This window comes from Nyctereutes procyonoides, unplaced genomic scaffold, assembly GCF_905146905.1.
Source record: "Nyctereutes procyonoides isolate TBG_1078 unplaced genomic scaffold, NYPRO_anot_genome, whole genome shotgun sequence".
Lineage (NCBI taxonomy): Eukaryota > Metazoa > Chordata > Mammalia > Carnivora > Canidae > Nyctereutes > Nyctereutes procyonoides.
In genome coordinates, this window is record NW_026575020.1 from 25,664,582 (window position 1) to 25,681,634 (window position 17,053).

The following is a 17,053-nucleotide window of genomic DNA, read 5'->3' on the forward strand; positions in this document are numbered from 1 at the left end:
TGTTGGGGCAGGTCACAGCAGCTGTCCCAGAGCAGTCACTCTGTACCACACATGGCAGAGGACTTTTGGTCCCTTTGCTTATTCATTCTCCTAACACCCAGGTGGTGGCTTTGGCAAGAGCTTCTTTGACCAGGCAGGTTCCCAGCTTGGTCACTTGGAGCCACAAAGTCTGAAATAATCTTTAGTGATTCTATTTCCCATTCAGTCTTTATTTTCTGGGAGGTAGAAAGTTGTACTTCTTCCCAGAGCTCAGCTAACTCTTAAGGATGTACATGACAGAGATCAATGAGAAGTGTTCCATGTGCTGCATTGCTCATCAGTGTTCTCTTCCAATCCCTCCACCTTCTCAGCATCGCCCCCCTTTTGTGGCACTTTATCAAATACACGTTTCATCTTCAAAATAAAAATTTATTTAATCTGTAACAAGAACATTGAATCCGCACATTTGCGCACAAGTTCACATTTAAAAACAGCAGAGCACATCAGTAATAAAAAAAATCTATGATACAAGTGGAACATCCCAACCACCAGGAAGATTAAGGAAGGAGATGAGACCACTCTTTATATTCTGCTTCAAATGCCTCAAAAAGGTCCCAGAGATTCCAGGGAGCACCTGCTTTATTTAATAAAATGTGAGCATAAAAGTTTGGGACTGGCCTGGGGCAAAGTTAACAGTCAGTGGGAGAGTCTTTTGGACTTGCGTTCTACATTTAGAACAAGTCCTATGAAATAAAGTAGGAAGAAAAAAAAATAAAAGGCACCTTAAGCTATGCCAGGCAAACCAAAACCCCCCAAAAACAGAAAAACCAAACAATTGCCTGCAGGCCTGTTGACTGAGAATCATTTCAGGGCCAGTTACCCAGTTTCCAGATTGAGTCATCAGCTTCAATTAAGCCCTGGGTATTAGCTCTGCATGTGCACGGAGGATGCTACCACCAGTGTCGCTGTGAGGACACAGATGACTAGCACTAGTCATAGACCCTTTGAGGCATCTTCAAGCCAATGATGACTCTAGTTTAGAAATCCTGTCCTGATCTCTGGGGCACTGAGAAAATGAGGCTGGTTTTCTTTTCATAGCAAGAGCCAGGCCCGGTCACCCTCCACTTCCAGGGTGGAAAAGTACAGAAGCACCTTGCAATAGCTCTCCATGGCATCAAGGGACCTCAAAGCCCTGGAACAGGAGTGAGGAGCATGCAGCTTCCTGCTTTGGAGGTGGGCTTTTTCCTAATATGAGTGTCAGAGGAGCTGAGGCAGCAAGTACATTTATGCCTAATATATGCCTTGATCTTCTAGTCTGGAAAGGAAAACAAAGTCCAAGATACCTTCAAGTTGCATTGGTGCTGAAAGAGCTAAAATTTCATCTACCATCAAAAAGCAAAACAAAATTAGACAAAAATGACACTAGCCATTCACCATTATAACCATCACTGTAAGACACACCATCACTGACTGAGGAAAGGGCTATTTCCACACAGAGTGCTGAACAGGACAGCAGGACAGATGGGAGTCAGCTCCAGGTCCTCCTCATTCACCCCTGAGGGTTGGCCACTGTGGCCCTGCTCTGTTTGAGGATTCACAGGACAGCCGGGGCTGGGTGCCTGGACGAGGGGACTCAGTGGCTGTCAAGATGATGCACGTTTTAATTATCACAATGTAAACAAAGTATCCACAAATAGTTTTCAAAAAGAGCCTAAGAATGGATTTAAAAATTTTAAAATGCCCTTAAAAGTGACCCTCTTCGCAATAATGCTTTCTTTTTTAAAAGAAAAAACTCCCACGAAAACATCTTTACCAAACATGCCTGGATTGCTTTAAAACTGAAATTCTCAGATGGAATAGGTGAAGATTTTTGTGAGCTGCTATGTCTCAGAAACTTCAGGTCTATCCAAAAGTATTTGTCTGGGCCCCTTTAGCAGGAGGGGACCTCAGAGCCTGGGCTATCATTCTTAGGCCATCCTTGGAGCTCTTGGTAGTTCCCCAAATGAGAAGTCCCCAATAAAGGTACAGAACCAGGAAACTGCTAGATAGAGAGCCTTAAGAGGTTGGGATGCTAAGAATGATCCCAAGCATTAAGAATCTGAAAGGCAACCAAAATGAGAGATGAATATTACTACACTACAGTACTACAGGTCTACTCTAGTATACACTACACCTAAGTGTTTCTGAAATCAAGAAAGGGTTGGGGTTTCTCTCCTTCCTAATGACCAGGTAACCCTCTAGATTACAGCTCAAAAGTTGTGTGCTTCTGGGGTTTTTACCCCATTCACCAAAACGTTACTTTGTTTTTGCATGTGCAGGTGTATGCACGCGCGTGTGCACACACATACACATATTTCTCTCTCTCTCTCTCTCTCCTCCAGAGTAACTGAGAGTCAGACTATGGTGGATTTCAAAAGAGAGGCATTGAGCAAGAGGTCAAGACTTTTCCTACTCATCTCTGTCAACCTACTAGACCTGCTGTTCTGTATCTGAGTTTTCCATGAACAGAGAAGGGAAATAAACCACCCAAGATTATCAAAAAGTTTGAAGAGAAGAAAGTCTGAAAAGTCCTTGATAGCTTATCATGTATTTTCCCTGGACATCGCTCAGCTATGCAAATAAGAACACTCAGTTGTGGGAGTTTGAAAGGGCTGGCAAAACCCTATATGGCATGGTTGAATTACAGACCCCATATAGAGGATGTTTATTTAAGTGGGCAAATTAAATGATAACAAAAAATGTAATTCAAAAAAAGGAAGGCAGACCAAGACTATTTCCTTTCCCCTTTTTCTATAAAAAAAAAAAAGTTTTCTTCACAGCATTAGAGGATCTCCTCCCCCTCTCTGTTGTTATTTAATGCAGTATTAACCGCAGTTGCAGGATGAGAGAGAACAGGGCAATACTGTCGATCCTGCTTGTACTTAATGTGAGGGAGGTCATCATTGCAAAGGGTTAAGGAGGGGACACTACTCTCTTCACCTCCATGCAAATCCTTCTCCCCAACCCTGCCACACTTCCTGTCCTTTTCCTATCATAATGAGGGTGGTGGAACTGCCTCAACAAGACAGGGCCATTTAGATGGATGAGCCTTGGAAATTCATAACCCTGTCTTGCGATCCTCTTCACATTGATACAAATACCACCTAAACCCAAACACTTTACAGCACATTGAATATCCAGGAACCACAAAGCCATGTGGAGGATATATTTAAACATTTAAGGGAACTATTTAAGGACAGCACAAGTACGTGTAATTACTACATCCTAGAGACACTAAGAGCAGGAGGTTTCTGTCCAATCTACCTCCCAGCAGTGATGTGAGACCCAACTGTAGCTTCCACACAGGAACTGGATTCACAGCTCCCCTGGAGCACCTATGAATGACCTCAGTCCACCTTTCCTCTCTCCTGCAGGTCACCCTACTATCTGCTCCCACCAAACTGTGGCCTTTGATATCTGGGCATCTGTCTTTTCCTCTCAGTGCCGGGATGAGCCAAATACCAAAGCCCAAGGCTGTACTCGGTCAATCTCTCAGCAATGTGGACATCCACCGAAGCACCAGGAAGCAAATCTGCAAACCTCTTCAGTTTTGATGAGCTACAGGTGTTTCATTCCAGGCTGAATGTTTTCTGTAAGAAGCTCAAACTGGCTTGTTTATGGCAAGTGCTCCTGTGTTAGGCATCTCCACGAAAGCAGCAAAGCAACAGCATCCTAAAGTTGTAATGACACCGGAGTCATAATGGGTGCCTGCCCTTAGCATTAGAAACTTCCACCCTGGGCAGCAGGAACACTCATACACACTCCCTGGCTGTGGCTCAGCTACTGGCAAATAACCCACTGGGATTTCAGCCTCAAAGAGAATTCAGCTCTCAGTCAAAATGTGACCTATGGGAGCCTGAAGGAGTTTCTCCAAGGAGGAAGTTACTAAAACATAACTTGGCAGGAGCTGGCGATCAGAAGTCTCCATTTAAATGATTACAACCACCATCAATAGACTCTGCAGATTCCTACCAACACCCATCAGCTTTATTTCTGTGGTATGTGTTTTCTCCAGTTGCAGCTTTACTCCTTCTTAAAAAGATTAAATCAAAAAGACCCTACGACATCAACAACAAAACACTGTAAGGAAGTGACAACATTATGTACATAAATACTGTGTATAAAGTAGAGAAATGACAAATCTTCCAGGAAAAGGAGAAAAAAAAACCCCATGTCAAGTGTTAACGGTGATAACATCGATAAGAAAACTTTGCGTTCAACGGAGGTTATACATAGGTAACGTAACAATTTAAATATCATCTATGAAATTAAAAAAAAAAAGGCAGCACTGGGAGAAACAGCACGAGGAAGTAAAGTAAATTGGAAAAAAAATGGCCATTAAACTCAGAAGGCCCACAGAATTATTCAAGTAATGGAAGTGTTAAAACCCTACGGATGTATTCATTTTACAAGAACACACTGACTTTCAATTGCTGTTTTTCAAACTTGTCCCTATTATGTTTTTGTTGAGAGGATGTTGCAGAGCACATTTCCTGGCAGGGAGGTCCAGGATAACTGCCTATGTGCAGCCCACTGACCTGGAAGATACTGTGCCGCAGCCTCTGCACACTTCGCTTCCACCTCCTCCTATACTTTCTTCTACACAGGATCTCTCAAGATTTCATTTGGGGGTTCTCTTTTAATTTAAAAATTATGTGCTTGGGGGAAAAAAAAACTATTTGCTTGGTAAGTTTACAAAGCCAGCCATTATCATGCCTTTTGGAAATGATACACTCTGGAATCCAGAAGTGGTTTCTGGAAGACCCCCCTTTGAAAGCAAAGCAGAATCAGCCCACTTGGGGAACTCTCAGTGGGCTGGGGCCCAAGGATGAGAGCACATGGACGTGTGGCTGCCCTTCAGTCCAATCCTATGCATCAGGTCTGAAGCCCAAACCATCATCACACAGGCCCAGGTGAGCATTTCCGATTTCCAGCTTCATCTCCATTCTCCCCATCTGCTTCCTTCCTTAAGCAAGCAGGCATGTTTTTTTCTCAGAGGGGAGCTGATTGAAAAACAGCAATTTGCCTTTGATAAAGGTGCTCTTTGAAAATGAGTATTTTTTGAGGTTTGAATTTTCTAAAAATAAAAAATGATAAAAATGGTCTAGTTGTCCAAATCAATCTTTCTCTCTCTCACACACATACACAGAGAAAAAAACCCAAACCCTGCATGCGCCAGGAACAGTAAAATGACCAAAATATTATAAAATTAACCAATAAAGTGCATGTTCCTTACATATTACACCTGCCCCTTTTATAAACATTTCTTTTAGAAAGTTCCATGTGTAGGCTCAGAATCACATGGTATTATAGAAGGGGTTGCTTGTCCGTTTTTTGTCGTTTGCTTTTTTCAGTCTCCTAAGGGGGTGAGTTCTGCCGTGCTGCTGACGGGGCGCCACAGCCAGCCCTGGAGCCGGACCCGCATACTGCAGTCCCTGGGATTGGAGCAAAGGCAGGCCTCCTTCAGAACTAGTCAACTCGGGGCCTGCCCTGGGGAGCGAACACTGCTGACTGTAACCAAATTCTTTGGCGTACTGTACAATGGGCTTCTCCACTGGCTTGCTCTGCGCAATACACTCTGTTGTTCTGAGTTGCTCTATAAAATACTTGGTGGGCTCTAGGTTCTGGGGGGCATCCGGGCATTCTGAGGGCTCCTGGGCCTCCATGGCATGCATGCCTGCATCCGTTCTGATGAAGGGCTGGAGCAGTTTGAGATGAGGGGGATCAGAGGAGACAGGCTCTCTCTCTGATAAACAGTTTTTACAGAGGTCCAAGTAACCCAACTTGGCAAGGGAAGCCGAATGCCTCATTTGGGATGGTTTGGTGAGCCCTCCCTGGCAAATCGCTCGGGACTCGATTTCTTTAGTGCGCTCCTTCACCACACTGGGGCTATTGCTGAGACCCTTTATATTGTCACTACTAGAGCTATGTGGGAGTTGACAGGCTATGAGAAATGGGTCCAGTTTTTCTTGTAACCCCCCACTATTGTCTTCGAGTTTGCCTGGGTCTTTGCTGGTTAGCTGTGAGTCCTCAGATGGCACTTCACTGCCACCAGAAAAGGGGCCCTCCTGACTTTCTTCCCAGCTACCCTGCTCTGATGAGGGCTCATTGTCTGTGGTGCTGGTTTGCTCTGTGAAGCCTTCCAGGTGAACAACGGTCTGGGGAGGTGCATAATCCAAGTTGGCAGATGGTACATGGGTTGTGTGACTGACAGAAGACACTCCTGTGTCTGGGGCTGTTGACAGGTTCTTGTCCCAGTCCTCAGGGCTGCCCAGGGTAGAGGTCATGTCGGTGGGGCTGTCGTGCTCAGGAGGGGAAGAATGAGACAGAGGTAGCACGTTGGGGTGCAGAGGAGCCTGGGTGGGGCCCAGAGTCCTGTTCAGATTTTCATCCAGTGCACAGAGGATGGTGATGGAGTCCTCCACTTTCACTTTCCTCAGCCCTTGCTCCCCACTCTTTTTGCTGGTGGCTCTTTCACCCCCCAGCCCAGGGTGATCAGGGGGTGTAACTGTGTGGGTAGACTCAAAGATTTCCACCTTCTTGGGAAGGGAAAGAAGGACCGCCTGTGTCTCTGATCCCTGGCATGAAACCACAGTCCTCTGCTCCCTCAGGACTCCTTCCTGGTTTGTTCTAGTATCTGACCCCGGGCGTTCCTGAAACACCAGCAGCTCAGGCGCTAGAACAATGGAATTTTGCTCAGAATGGGGTAGTGAACCAGTTTCAGACCCACCGCATTTCCCTTTGCACTTGTTAATCTCTGGTTCCTTGGGGATAAAAGAATGTTCAAGGGTAGCTTCATCACTTTTCCCTTTTGGTGCTGGGTCTGCTACAGAAGAATCATTCTTGGAATTCTTGCGAACAGACAATGAGGTACAACCAGGGGCAGCACCGTGGTGCTCTTGCTCTTGTCGCAAGCGCTCTTCAAACTCCAAGGTGGCTCGCCTCACAGACCCAGGGCACCACTTGGCACCTGGGTGCATTCCTGGGCCCCAGAGCTCTTGTTCCTCCTCAGCTGGTTCCTCTTCTTCTAATTCTGTGGTCGATGAGTGTGTCGTCAGGCAGCCTTCAAGGTCCCACTTCCCTGAGTCTTTGGCTAGTTCAAGCTGGGCTGCGTAGGAACCCTCACTCTGCTCCAGATTTCCAGGTCTGTTCTCTAGGGCATGGGCCCTTTCAAGGGGTAGCTCATGGATAGTGTGCTTCTTTGGTGTGTGGCATGGGTTAGATAGGAGGTCTCCTTTCAGTTGAATCTGTCCGACTCCTTGACTGATGGATTCGATCTCAGTAACGATTTCTTTGACCGAAATTGCATTTTCTGAGTGAGATTGCATGAAGATGTCTGGGCTGACCAGTTCTGAGATTGCCTAGGGAGAAAACAGTGAGATGGTTATGGCAAACAGTCTCATTAAGAATGCCAGATGTTTTGCTTATTAATCTTCTAATCCAGGAGAACCTTCTGGCTATGAGGACACAAATCATGGAGCGCCTGAGACTGTCCTCTGGCCATCTGTTTTATCAGACAAGAAAAAAAAAAAAAACCCCCAAAAAAAACAACCCAGATTCGTCAAAGGCAGAGATACAAAACTTGTTACAGGTTGAATCACGGTCTACTAAACTTTTGTTCTGTTTACTCAAACAGAATTCCAACCCAATATCTTCCTCCCAAATGAACATCGGATAGCCTTGGAGGTTCCTATAATCCTTACTTTCCTAAGACTATTATTAGTCTTCAGGATTTAGGTCATTCTGGGGTAGATGAGATTTTTCTTCTCTGGCCTATCAACTTCCAGTTTGATTCTCACCTAGTTCAAGGGGAAGAGTTCCATTTAGGGGCTCAGTGGTCACCTTAAATATGCCCAGTGTTCAGGCAGGATGGAAGAGACTATCATCTGATGTCTGATTTGGAATCTCACTGTTCTCTTCTTTTCTGTCCTGCCAGCTTTCATCTTTATCTTCCCACTGCATCTTTTGGCAGTAGCATTCCAGCACATGAGGGCACTCTGTACCTGATCACACAACTTCCAAGTTTCACAAGGCTCCTTCTGGGCAAGGTTTACTTGGTTTATGGAGCCACATGCTTAAGCAAACTTAGAAACTGTGACTCTCTGACATTTTATTGTTCTACCAGTTACAAATTCCTAGATGGTTTAGAACGAGGCAAAAGAAAATTAGCCAATATAAAATCAAGTCCTATTGTTAAAAAAAAAAAAGAGGATAAGAATTTCATAGTCTGAAAAATGGCCGTTGGACATCTCTTAAAGTGGCATCATGATAACCATCAATTTACTTTAACATTTTTATAAACCTTCAAAGTTTAGTATTTCCCTTGGAATTGTTCTGGTCTTTCTCCTTCAAAAGAAAGTCAGAGCTAGTACAAACTAACAAGGTCAGTTACACCTTTGGGAGGAATCTGCTGGGACATTTGGCAGGGGTAAACTAGCCAAGACTGGGAGAGAAGCCACAGCGGGCCCAGTGTGTGCATGGGCTGTGGAGAGAGTGCTCATATGACGAGGGACTCTGCAGAAAAGCTATTTTTGTCAGAGCTACTATACTGACTGGTCCAAAGGATAGTTCAAGCATTTCTGATTTCCCAGTAAAATAAAGCAGGGGCATAACTTTTGGAGAGAGAAGACAGAAGCAGAGGCAATGACTGCCCTGAGGTAGTTAGAGAAAAGATAAGTCAGGGACAAGGTGGTAAATATAAGTAGGCAGGTATCAGGAGATGTAAAAAAATGTAGTCATCCCCAGTGGAATCATTAAGTGAAGTTTGGTTCGTGAGAGTAAATCTGTCACCATTTGCTTCCCAACTACTGTATTAAACTGATCTAATATACCACTGCTTTTAAGATATATCCCAATTTCTCAAGTGCAAAATGACATGTAAGTATGAGCTGTAGAACTGATGACACACAGTAGGTCTTTCCCTGGCCTGAAATGGCTCCTAAGGGCTCACATGCCACAGAGAAGAATCTTCAGATCCTGTCTGCTCTCAATCATTTCCCAAAACCATCCCTCAAGTCTTGGATACCATAGGGCCTGAGATGAGGAACAATCCAGAAACATTATCAATAGCAAGAACTCATCATCGATTGCTACTCTAACGACTATATTTACAAACGTCTAATCTTTGAATTTTCTAAGACGGAATTTCCTAAACAAATCGACGTCCTCCGAGAGACTCAGGTCTTTCTAAGGCAGCATGTCTGTCCAAGGCACTTCATTATCTGTGAGATCTGATCCAAACTGCAGAGGCCCAGGGAGGGGACCTCTCCTTGTGCAGGCAGGACATTTGTTTCGGCTAATCCCTTTTTCCCCACATCCCCCTTTCAGAAGTGCTTCCAAAGACACCAAGAGCCTGGAAAGATAAATTCCACAAAAGGCAATGGATTAAAAAAAATTTTAAAACTTAAGTTTTCAAGAAAAGTCTCAGCTACACTGTCTCTCCCATGCTGCCTTCCTAAATCTTTAGCAACATCAAATACAAAATAAACACAGGATCCCAAAGATTTTGTCTTCCAAGAGAACTTCATTAGGTAGAGAACTACTATAGTTTTTACCTTTGACTGTTCCTCATCTATTGAAGATTCTTCAGATGCATGGGGAGTATTACTCAAAGAGCTGCTTCTCTGGTCATCGGTTGTCACTTCAGAAGGGGTGACTTCCATCACTGAGAGTCGACAGTTCTCACTCCTTCCTCCACCCAGCTCTTCCATCCTTGAGTGGGAAAAGGATCGGGATCGGGTTTCTTGGGACAGCTCTACAAACTTTTCTAGGGCGCTAAAGAAATCAATGCGATCTGTACTGAAATCTGAGACTTCAGCCTGGCAGCTGGGTTGGGGGCTCGGAGATTCAGGGTCAGGGGACATGGGAAGGTCTTTTAGGCGAGATGTTAACTCTTCCAAAGGCAGCAAGTGGACATTCACATCTGTTTTCAGTGCGTCTGTCTCCAAATCTTCCACTGTTAAGTCTGGGAACTTGCTGGCAATTTCTGAGGCCTGTCCAGGTTGGATTAAGGCTTTGGATGCATGGCAGTTGTCAAGAGGGAATTTTGATTCATTGAGACAACACCCTGATGAGCATCCATTGATGTCATTTAGATTTAATTCATCTTCAATCTGTCCAGCATGAAATTCCCTAGAAGTAAACTCCAAGCAGATCATTCTTTCTTTGGTACACAGACCCTTCTGATGTTCATCCTGTGGGACAACATGTTCCACAAAGACGGGTGGTATGGAGGGGTGACCCTCCATGGTCTTCACCTCAGCAATCTGGTCTGCTGAGCTGGTGATCTCCTTCTTGTTGAGTTCTAGCCCTGGTTTGCAGATGGGTTCATGGTGGTCTGAGAGGTCACTATCTGAATGAGATCTCCAGAGCTTGTTATGCCGCTGTTTGCTGTGGAAGACATACACAGGAAATGCCTTATTCTGGTTTGTGAAATCAATCAACACCCTCCCAGGAAACTGCTCCCAGATAAATCTAAATCTTAACTTGCAAAATGCTTTGTTAATACCCAAGGGAAGAAGTAGGCAATAAACATTTGTAAAGGTGCTCAATTTAACTAATAGCAAAAGACAAACAAAGCAAAATAACAATAAAAACGAACATGAGATCTGATTTTTTACCTATCAGACTGAGCTTAAAATGGATTGCTAGCAGCCAGTGTTGATGATGGCATGGCCAAACAAATCTTCTCATATACAGTTGGTAGGAATGTGAATTGTAGAAATTCTGAGAGTGAAATCTGATAACAGCTCTCAAAATTTAACTCTTTAACCAGCAATTAAAAATTAAATTAAAAAACTCTTAACCAGCAACCAAAATTCTTCTTTTAAGAATTTTTCTTGGAGAAATACTACTATAAGTGCACAAAGATATGGATATAAGGATATTTGCTATGTAATACAGTGGTACCAAAGGATGAGACAGACACATACGAAAGAGGATTTATTTAAATTACAGTCCATATACCTACATGCCATGCATGAAGCTGTTAAAAACAGGTATTTTAATGGAAGGTTTAGTGGAAGGTTGTCCAAGGTATACTATTAAGTGAAAAAGCACGCTGACCACATTTAGAATGGTCAGCTCCCATGTTACAATAAGTAGAGGAAAATACCTGGAGGAACATAATTAAACTGGTAACAGGGTTTCTTTCAAGGAAGGCAGAATACTTCCGGGGAGGGCTTTACATTCTATATTCTATATTTCTATAGGTTTTAAAATTTAAAAATAATGAGCATGTTTAACATTAATCACCAAGAGGGGAAAAGCTAAAACAAAACAGCATCTAAGCAATACAAAGAGAAGTATTCTATTGGAGCCCATTATAAGTCCCCATTACTGGAATAAAAATCTGATACAGGATCAATCACTCAAGTAGAAATGTGAGGAGGGTAGTAATCTTTCTTGAATTAGAAAGCAAAGATGAAGCCAGTAAATCTGCAAAAAACGTTGGTTAACAGAATGGAAGAGGATACGTCTAAAGTATAGGCTCCTTCCATAAGAATCTTTGGATAAAAATCATGAAGCTAAGGGGAAGCATAGAAAAGCAGGTGGCCCAAAGGAAGATCACACACACATATCCATCCTTTGGCTTGTTTTATGGAGTTTTTTTTTTTTTTTAAGATCTTATTTATTTGAGAGAGTGAGCGAGCGAGTGAGCGAGAACACATGAGCAGGGGCAGAGGGAGAGGGAGAAGCAGACTTCCCTATTGAGCAGGGAGCCCGGCAGGATTGATCACAGGTTCCTGAGATCATGACCTGAGCTGAAGGCAGACACTTAACTGACTAAACCACTGAGGTGCCCCTAGAGAGAAGTTCGGATGGGATAGAATTTCATTTCAAACCATACTCTCTAACAAGGGAGCAATTCCCAAAGCCCAAGCCAAAAAGAAAAAGGTGGTCCTGTGGCTGTCAGGATCACCTGCCCAGGAAACAGGTCCCTAAATGTGGCATTTAGGGGTGTGGTTTCCATGATTTATGAGTTGATGAAGAGTTACCTAACTGCACAGTGTAATAGGAAATAGTCCAAAACAATTTACCTCAGGCTCAGTGCCACGCCCGCCTGTGAATCTCTGCCGAGTCATGCGCCTGCACTAATGTGAACCCATTTGTTCTCAACTCTGCACCTGCTCTCAAGTAACCCCTGTCTGTCTGCTGCTTGGGTGGGGCTTGCTCTGACTCAGGCCCACACAGCAGAAGGGTGCTTTTCTGGGTAGGGATCAGGTCATTCTGTTTATGAAGACAAGCTATAATCAATCAATAGCAGGGAGGAAGGTAGGGTTTTCACCCTTTCCAAGCTGCATGAACTCCAGCCACCCCTAGGAGGAGACAACATATCACACATGCCAAACGAGTGAGTGACCCTGGGGAGGGGCAAACTGAATGGTTGGAGAGGTGGAGCCTGAACTATATACACTGTGACCAACCCATGCCAATGTGCTTCCCTTTAAAGTTTCTTTTATATCTAGACACTCTTGTTTCCTGACCTACATATGGCTGCGTTCTCCAATTTCTATCCCTCATCTATCCTGAGGATGTACAAACCTGTACCGACTTCCCTAGGCATCGATGGCAGGACAGTTCCTTGTGATGCAAATGACTGGGAAGACATTTCAGGGAGTAGCTGTTCTCACCTTTCTAGTAATATAAAGGAACAGCTTATTTTACCAGTCAACAGGCAAATGGGATTTTTCTTGATCCTAAGAACCTTCCAAAGTATGATTTTCCAAAACTGCCTGCAAATCACTAATCAATCAGGAGGGAATGAGATTGAAGTTATGCTAATAGGTACCAACAGTATGTTTCAGAAGTGGCTGACATTACAGCTGCTTTTTGCCCAGCAGGGATTTCCTTCTCTTCCGGTGGGAAGTAATCATCAGAAAATATTAAGTCAGGGCTCTGGAATTAAACTGACACCGACTTGTAAAGGAGAAAGAAAAATCCCCACCAAAGATAGGTTTGATTCTGCTTTTTCATTTTTGTAGTAAGACCTGCAAGGAGAGTGGTAGATGGCTCTCTGATATAATCAAGATACTCATTAATTACCATGGTCTTGGAAGCACTTTCCTCCTCCCACCTCAGAGGTTTTAGTAAACTCTGTCCTGAATTTTGTGTTTATCATCTTCTTTATAGTGTCATTAGGCTTTGTTCTTAATATACTGCTTAGTTGGGATCCCTGGGTGGTGCAGCGGTTTGGCGCCTGCCTTTGGCCCAGGCGCGATCCTGGAGACCCAGGATCAAATCCCACATCGAGCTCCCGGTGCATGGAGCCTGCTTCTCCCTCTGCCTGTGTCTCTGCCTCTCTCTCTCTCTCTCTCTCTGTGACTATCATAAATAAAAATTAAAAAAAATATACTGCTTAGTTTTGCATATTGTGAACTTATATAAATGAAAATATACTCTATGTATGTATTCTTCTACAACCTTCTTTTGTCCACACTGTTTTTGAGATTCATCCATGTGTGCAGCTGTAATTTCAGAGTGTGATGAATATATCACAGTTTATTTATCCATCCTGTTGATGAACAGTTTTGGCTACTATCAACAATTTTGGCTACTACTGCCATGGACATTCTTGCACTTGGTACATACTTTGGCTTATGAAAGATGTTAAAATATAGGAGCAGAAAAGGTGGGTCACAGGGCATATGTGCATCATCAGTTTTAGTAACACCAAACTGTTTGTCAGTGCAGCTTTTCCCCAAGTCAGTTTATTCTGATGCTTGATCACTGGTAGGGATAGATTTAAGGCACTGGACCATATTTATTATTTTTAAATTGTTAGTGTTCATTTATTTTATTTTATTTTTTTATAATTTTTTTAAAAATTTATTTATGATAGTCACACACAGAGAGAGAGAGAGGCAGAGACACAGGCAGAGGGAGAAGCAGGCTCCATGCACCGGGAGCCCGACGTGGGACTCGATCCCAGGTCTCCAGGATCGCGCCCTGGGCCAAAGGCAGGTGCCAAACCACTGCGCCACCCAGGGATCCCTATTTATTTTATTTTTTAAAAAAGATTTTATTCATTCATTCATGAGAGACACAGAAAGAGAAGCAGAGACATACGCAGAGGGAGAAGCAGGCTCTCTGCAGGGAGCCTGATGCGGGACTCAATCCCTAGACCCAGGATCATGCCCTGAGCTGAAGGCAGACACCAAGAAGCTGAGCCACCCAGGCATCCCAACTGTTAATGTTTAAATTCAGCTGACTCTCTCCATCTATTTCAGGTAGGCATCAAGTAAACAAGTCACCAAAAAGAACTTCAGAGTTGGTTTGTGGCCTGGATGATGCAAAGAAGCTTCAGGTTCTTTTCTCCCTTGAGAAATCTCAGACCTGAATTTGGATTCACATAAATACACTGACACACATGCGATGATTGGGCCATTCTGGGCAAGAATCTGGCCTTTTTTTTTTTTCCCATTTGTTTTTATTGAAGTTTGATTTGCCAACATATAGTATAATACCCAGTGCTCATCCCATCAAGTGCCCTCCTCAGTGTCTGTCACTCAGTTACCCCAACCCCCCACTCACCTCCCCTAAAATTTGGCCTTTTACTTCATAAATGAACAAGAAGGAAATCTAAGGGACAGGATACATATGCTATCCCATTCTCTTGCCTCCAATTTGCTTTCTTTCTTCTTGTTACATGTTTGGTAAAGCACCAACTTTGAGAAAGTTATATAGAGGAAAATACTGCTAAAAATGAAATATCAGTTATAGTAAAATCAGACTGTTTATGCTACCTCTTAGGGGATTAGGTAGCCCACAGAAAGTAGGAGAAAGAAAAAGCATCAATTGAGCATTTTCTATGTGTTGTCCATGGTCCTAAATGCTTCAAGATTATTTCACTGAAAAGCTATTAAGGAAAGCCTTTCAATCTCAATTGTAATGTGAGTTCATTCTCAGATTCCCTCCTGCTGACTGACCACTGTGCACCAGCTAACAAGACTTCAAAGTCTCCACCAGCAAAGCAGGGGAATGTAAAAGACACCTCTGCCTCTTTTGGCCCTGGTGATAGGGGCGTTCAAAGAATCAAAACTGACATCTATGAAGACATGTGGCATGAACTCTCCCTGGCTACCACCCAGTTTCTTCTCTGCCCCTTGTATACTGGAACCTAATATCACAGACACATGGTCCAGCTTGCAAATGCCTGAAATCTGAACTTGTCTAATGGAACAAAAATCTGCCAGATACCTGCATGATCAGAGTACAGAATGACAAACACGGCTGTTGGCAGTTTAATGGAAGGTTTCAACACACACACACACACACACACACACACACACACACACACCCTCTTCCTGTCTCATTCCCATCCCCCAGCTATAAAAACACAAAAAATAAAATTAGAAATGAACAGTATTAGTGGCTTTACAATACCCTCCCTTTTTAGGTCCAAAGGATTATATTAAATACTAGCCTTCCCCAGGCTCTTAATGACATACTGAAGTATGCAAAAAGTTCCCTGCATTTCAGACAGGTGGTCACTGTTTGGCCCATAGCCTCACATTCTGATTAAGAGACTATGACCAATTCATAAATCACAGGAGCCTGGTATCACTTTGGTAAACTTCTTTTCCACCAAGATGTTGAAGTACCGAGCTAACACCCTCAAACAGAGGGCTGCCACCTCAAGTTAAGTACCCAGTGCTACTCTAGACAACCATGTAGTTGAAAGAATGCTAGTAGCAGGGCTATATCTTTTTGAGAAAACTAGCACATCCTTCTGGGAGAAGATCTGGAATATAAGATCTAAGTGCCTCCATAGGAAATGGGTTTCTTTGCAAACAGATGAGTAGGATTTTTCTAAGGACTTTCTTCTCCTGGTTACCTAAGCTGTAGAGCTTTAGACAGTTCCAGGAATCTGGGGCTTCTCGGTCTTTGCTCTTCTAAGCAGGCAGACCCTGGAGTAGCACTCAAGGGCTGGGCAAGATTCTGTTGGGCCCAATACACTTGACAGCTAGTTTGCCAGTAGCCTCAAGTGCTGTCTTTTAAGAAAACACCAGAGACTGAAGATCCTAATGACTGTATACCCAGCAGGCACTCGCACTCTTTTTCCTAACTGGCAGACGCCTAATTTGGTTTGGGTATTCACTGTTCCATGGGAGCCCCAGCAGGAGACAGTCTGGAGGGAAGAGAGTAAAAACTGGCCACTTATTCCTCTAACTCTCTCTCCCTGCAGGGTCACTTCAGGTTGGCTGTGTCCCCTGACTGAAGGTTATCTCTCTTCTCTGAAGGTGCCTTTTTCTCCAGGAGTTTCCTTCCAGGTTCTAGTAACTGCTCCCTCCCTCTTTAGGCCTCACAGCTATTACTAAACAGTTCTGCTGACGCAAGTCCCTTGATTCTACTACAATCCCACAACTTTATAAAAAATTGCTTTATAAAACCTTCCTCAAATAATCCTAATCTAAGCATGCTGTTTCTTGTTGAGAACTTGATTGATGGATGTATTCTATTACTTGCAGCTGAAAGCAGTCTAAGTGATACCCCTAGCACTAGATTCTAATTCTTAAAATCCAGGAAACATCACAGTACAGGAAATTCTGGACCACTTCCTATTCTAGTTTCTAATGGAGTTAATGTGCCTGTGGGTGGTGGCAGGCAGTGGTTGGAGGAAGAAGGAGGGGATAAATGGCACATGTATGTATGTGTTTCTGGGTAGCCCTGGAGAAAAATGATGATAACTATATTAGAATAACCCTTACCAGTATATATTGTACATTTAAAAAAAAAAAAAGACTATAAAGTAATTTCTACACCTAATATGGGGCTTGAACTCACAATCCCAAGATCAAGAGTTGCATGCTCTAATGATTGAGCCAGTCAAGGCGCTGTAGTGTACATTTATACACATTTTTATTTACAACAGCCCTGTGGCATAGGGTTCTTTAAAAATATAAAAAAATAATAATAGGGATCCCTGGGTGGCGCAGCGGTTTGGCGCCTGCCTTTGGCCCAGGGCGCGATCCTGGAGACCCGGGATCGAGTCCCACGTCGGGCTCCCGGTGCATGGAGCCTGCTTCTCCCTCTG

The 17,053-nt window shown here is 43.6% G+C and overlaps 1 protein-coding gene across 3 annotated transcripts in view; it reads right to left on the reverse strand.

The window, feature by feature from the left end:
* Positions 1-393: 393 nt before the first annotated feature.
* SSH2 (slingshot protein phosphatase 2) overlaps positions 394-17,053 on the reverse strand; it is a 244,035-nt gene continuing 227,375 nt past the window's right edge. For all 3 annotated transcript variants that reach the window (XM_055317858.1, XM_055317847.1, XM_055317853.1), the window contains 2 exons: positions 9,573-10,407; positions 394-7,379 (listed from right to left, as the gene is read on the reverse strand). In XM_055317858.1, coding sequence (XP_055173833.1) covers positions 5,316-7,379; positions 9,573-10,407 — 2,899 coding nt within the window. In that variant the 3' untranslated portion in view covers positions 394-5,315. The remainder of the gene's footprint in view (positions 7,380-9,572; positions 10,408-17,053) is intronic.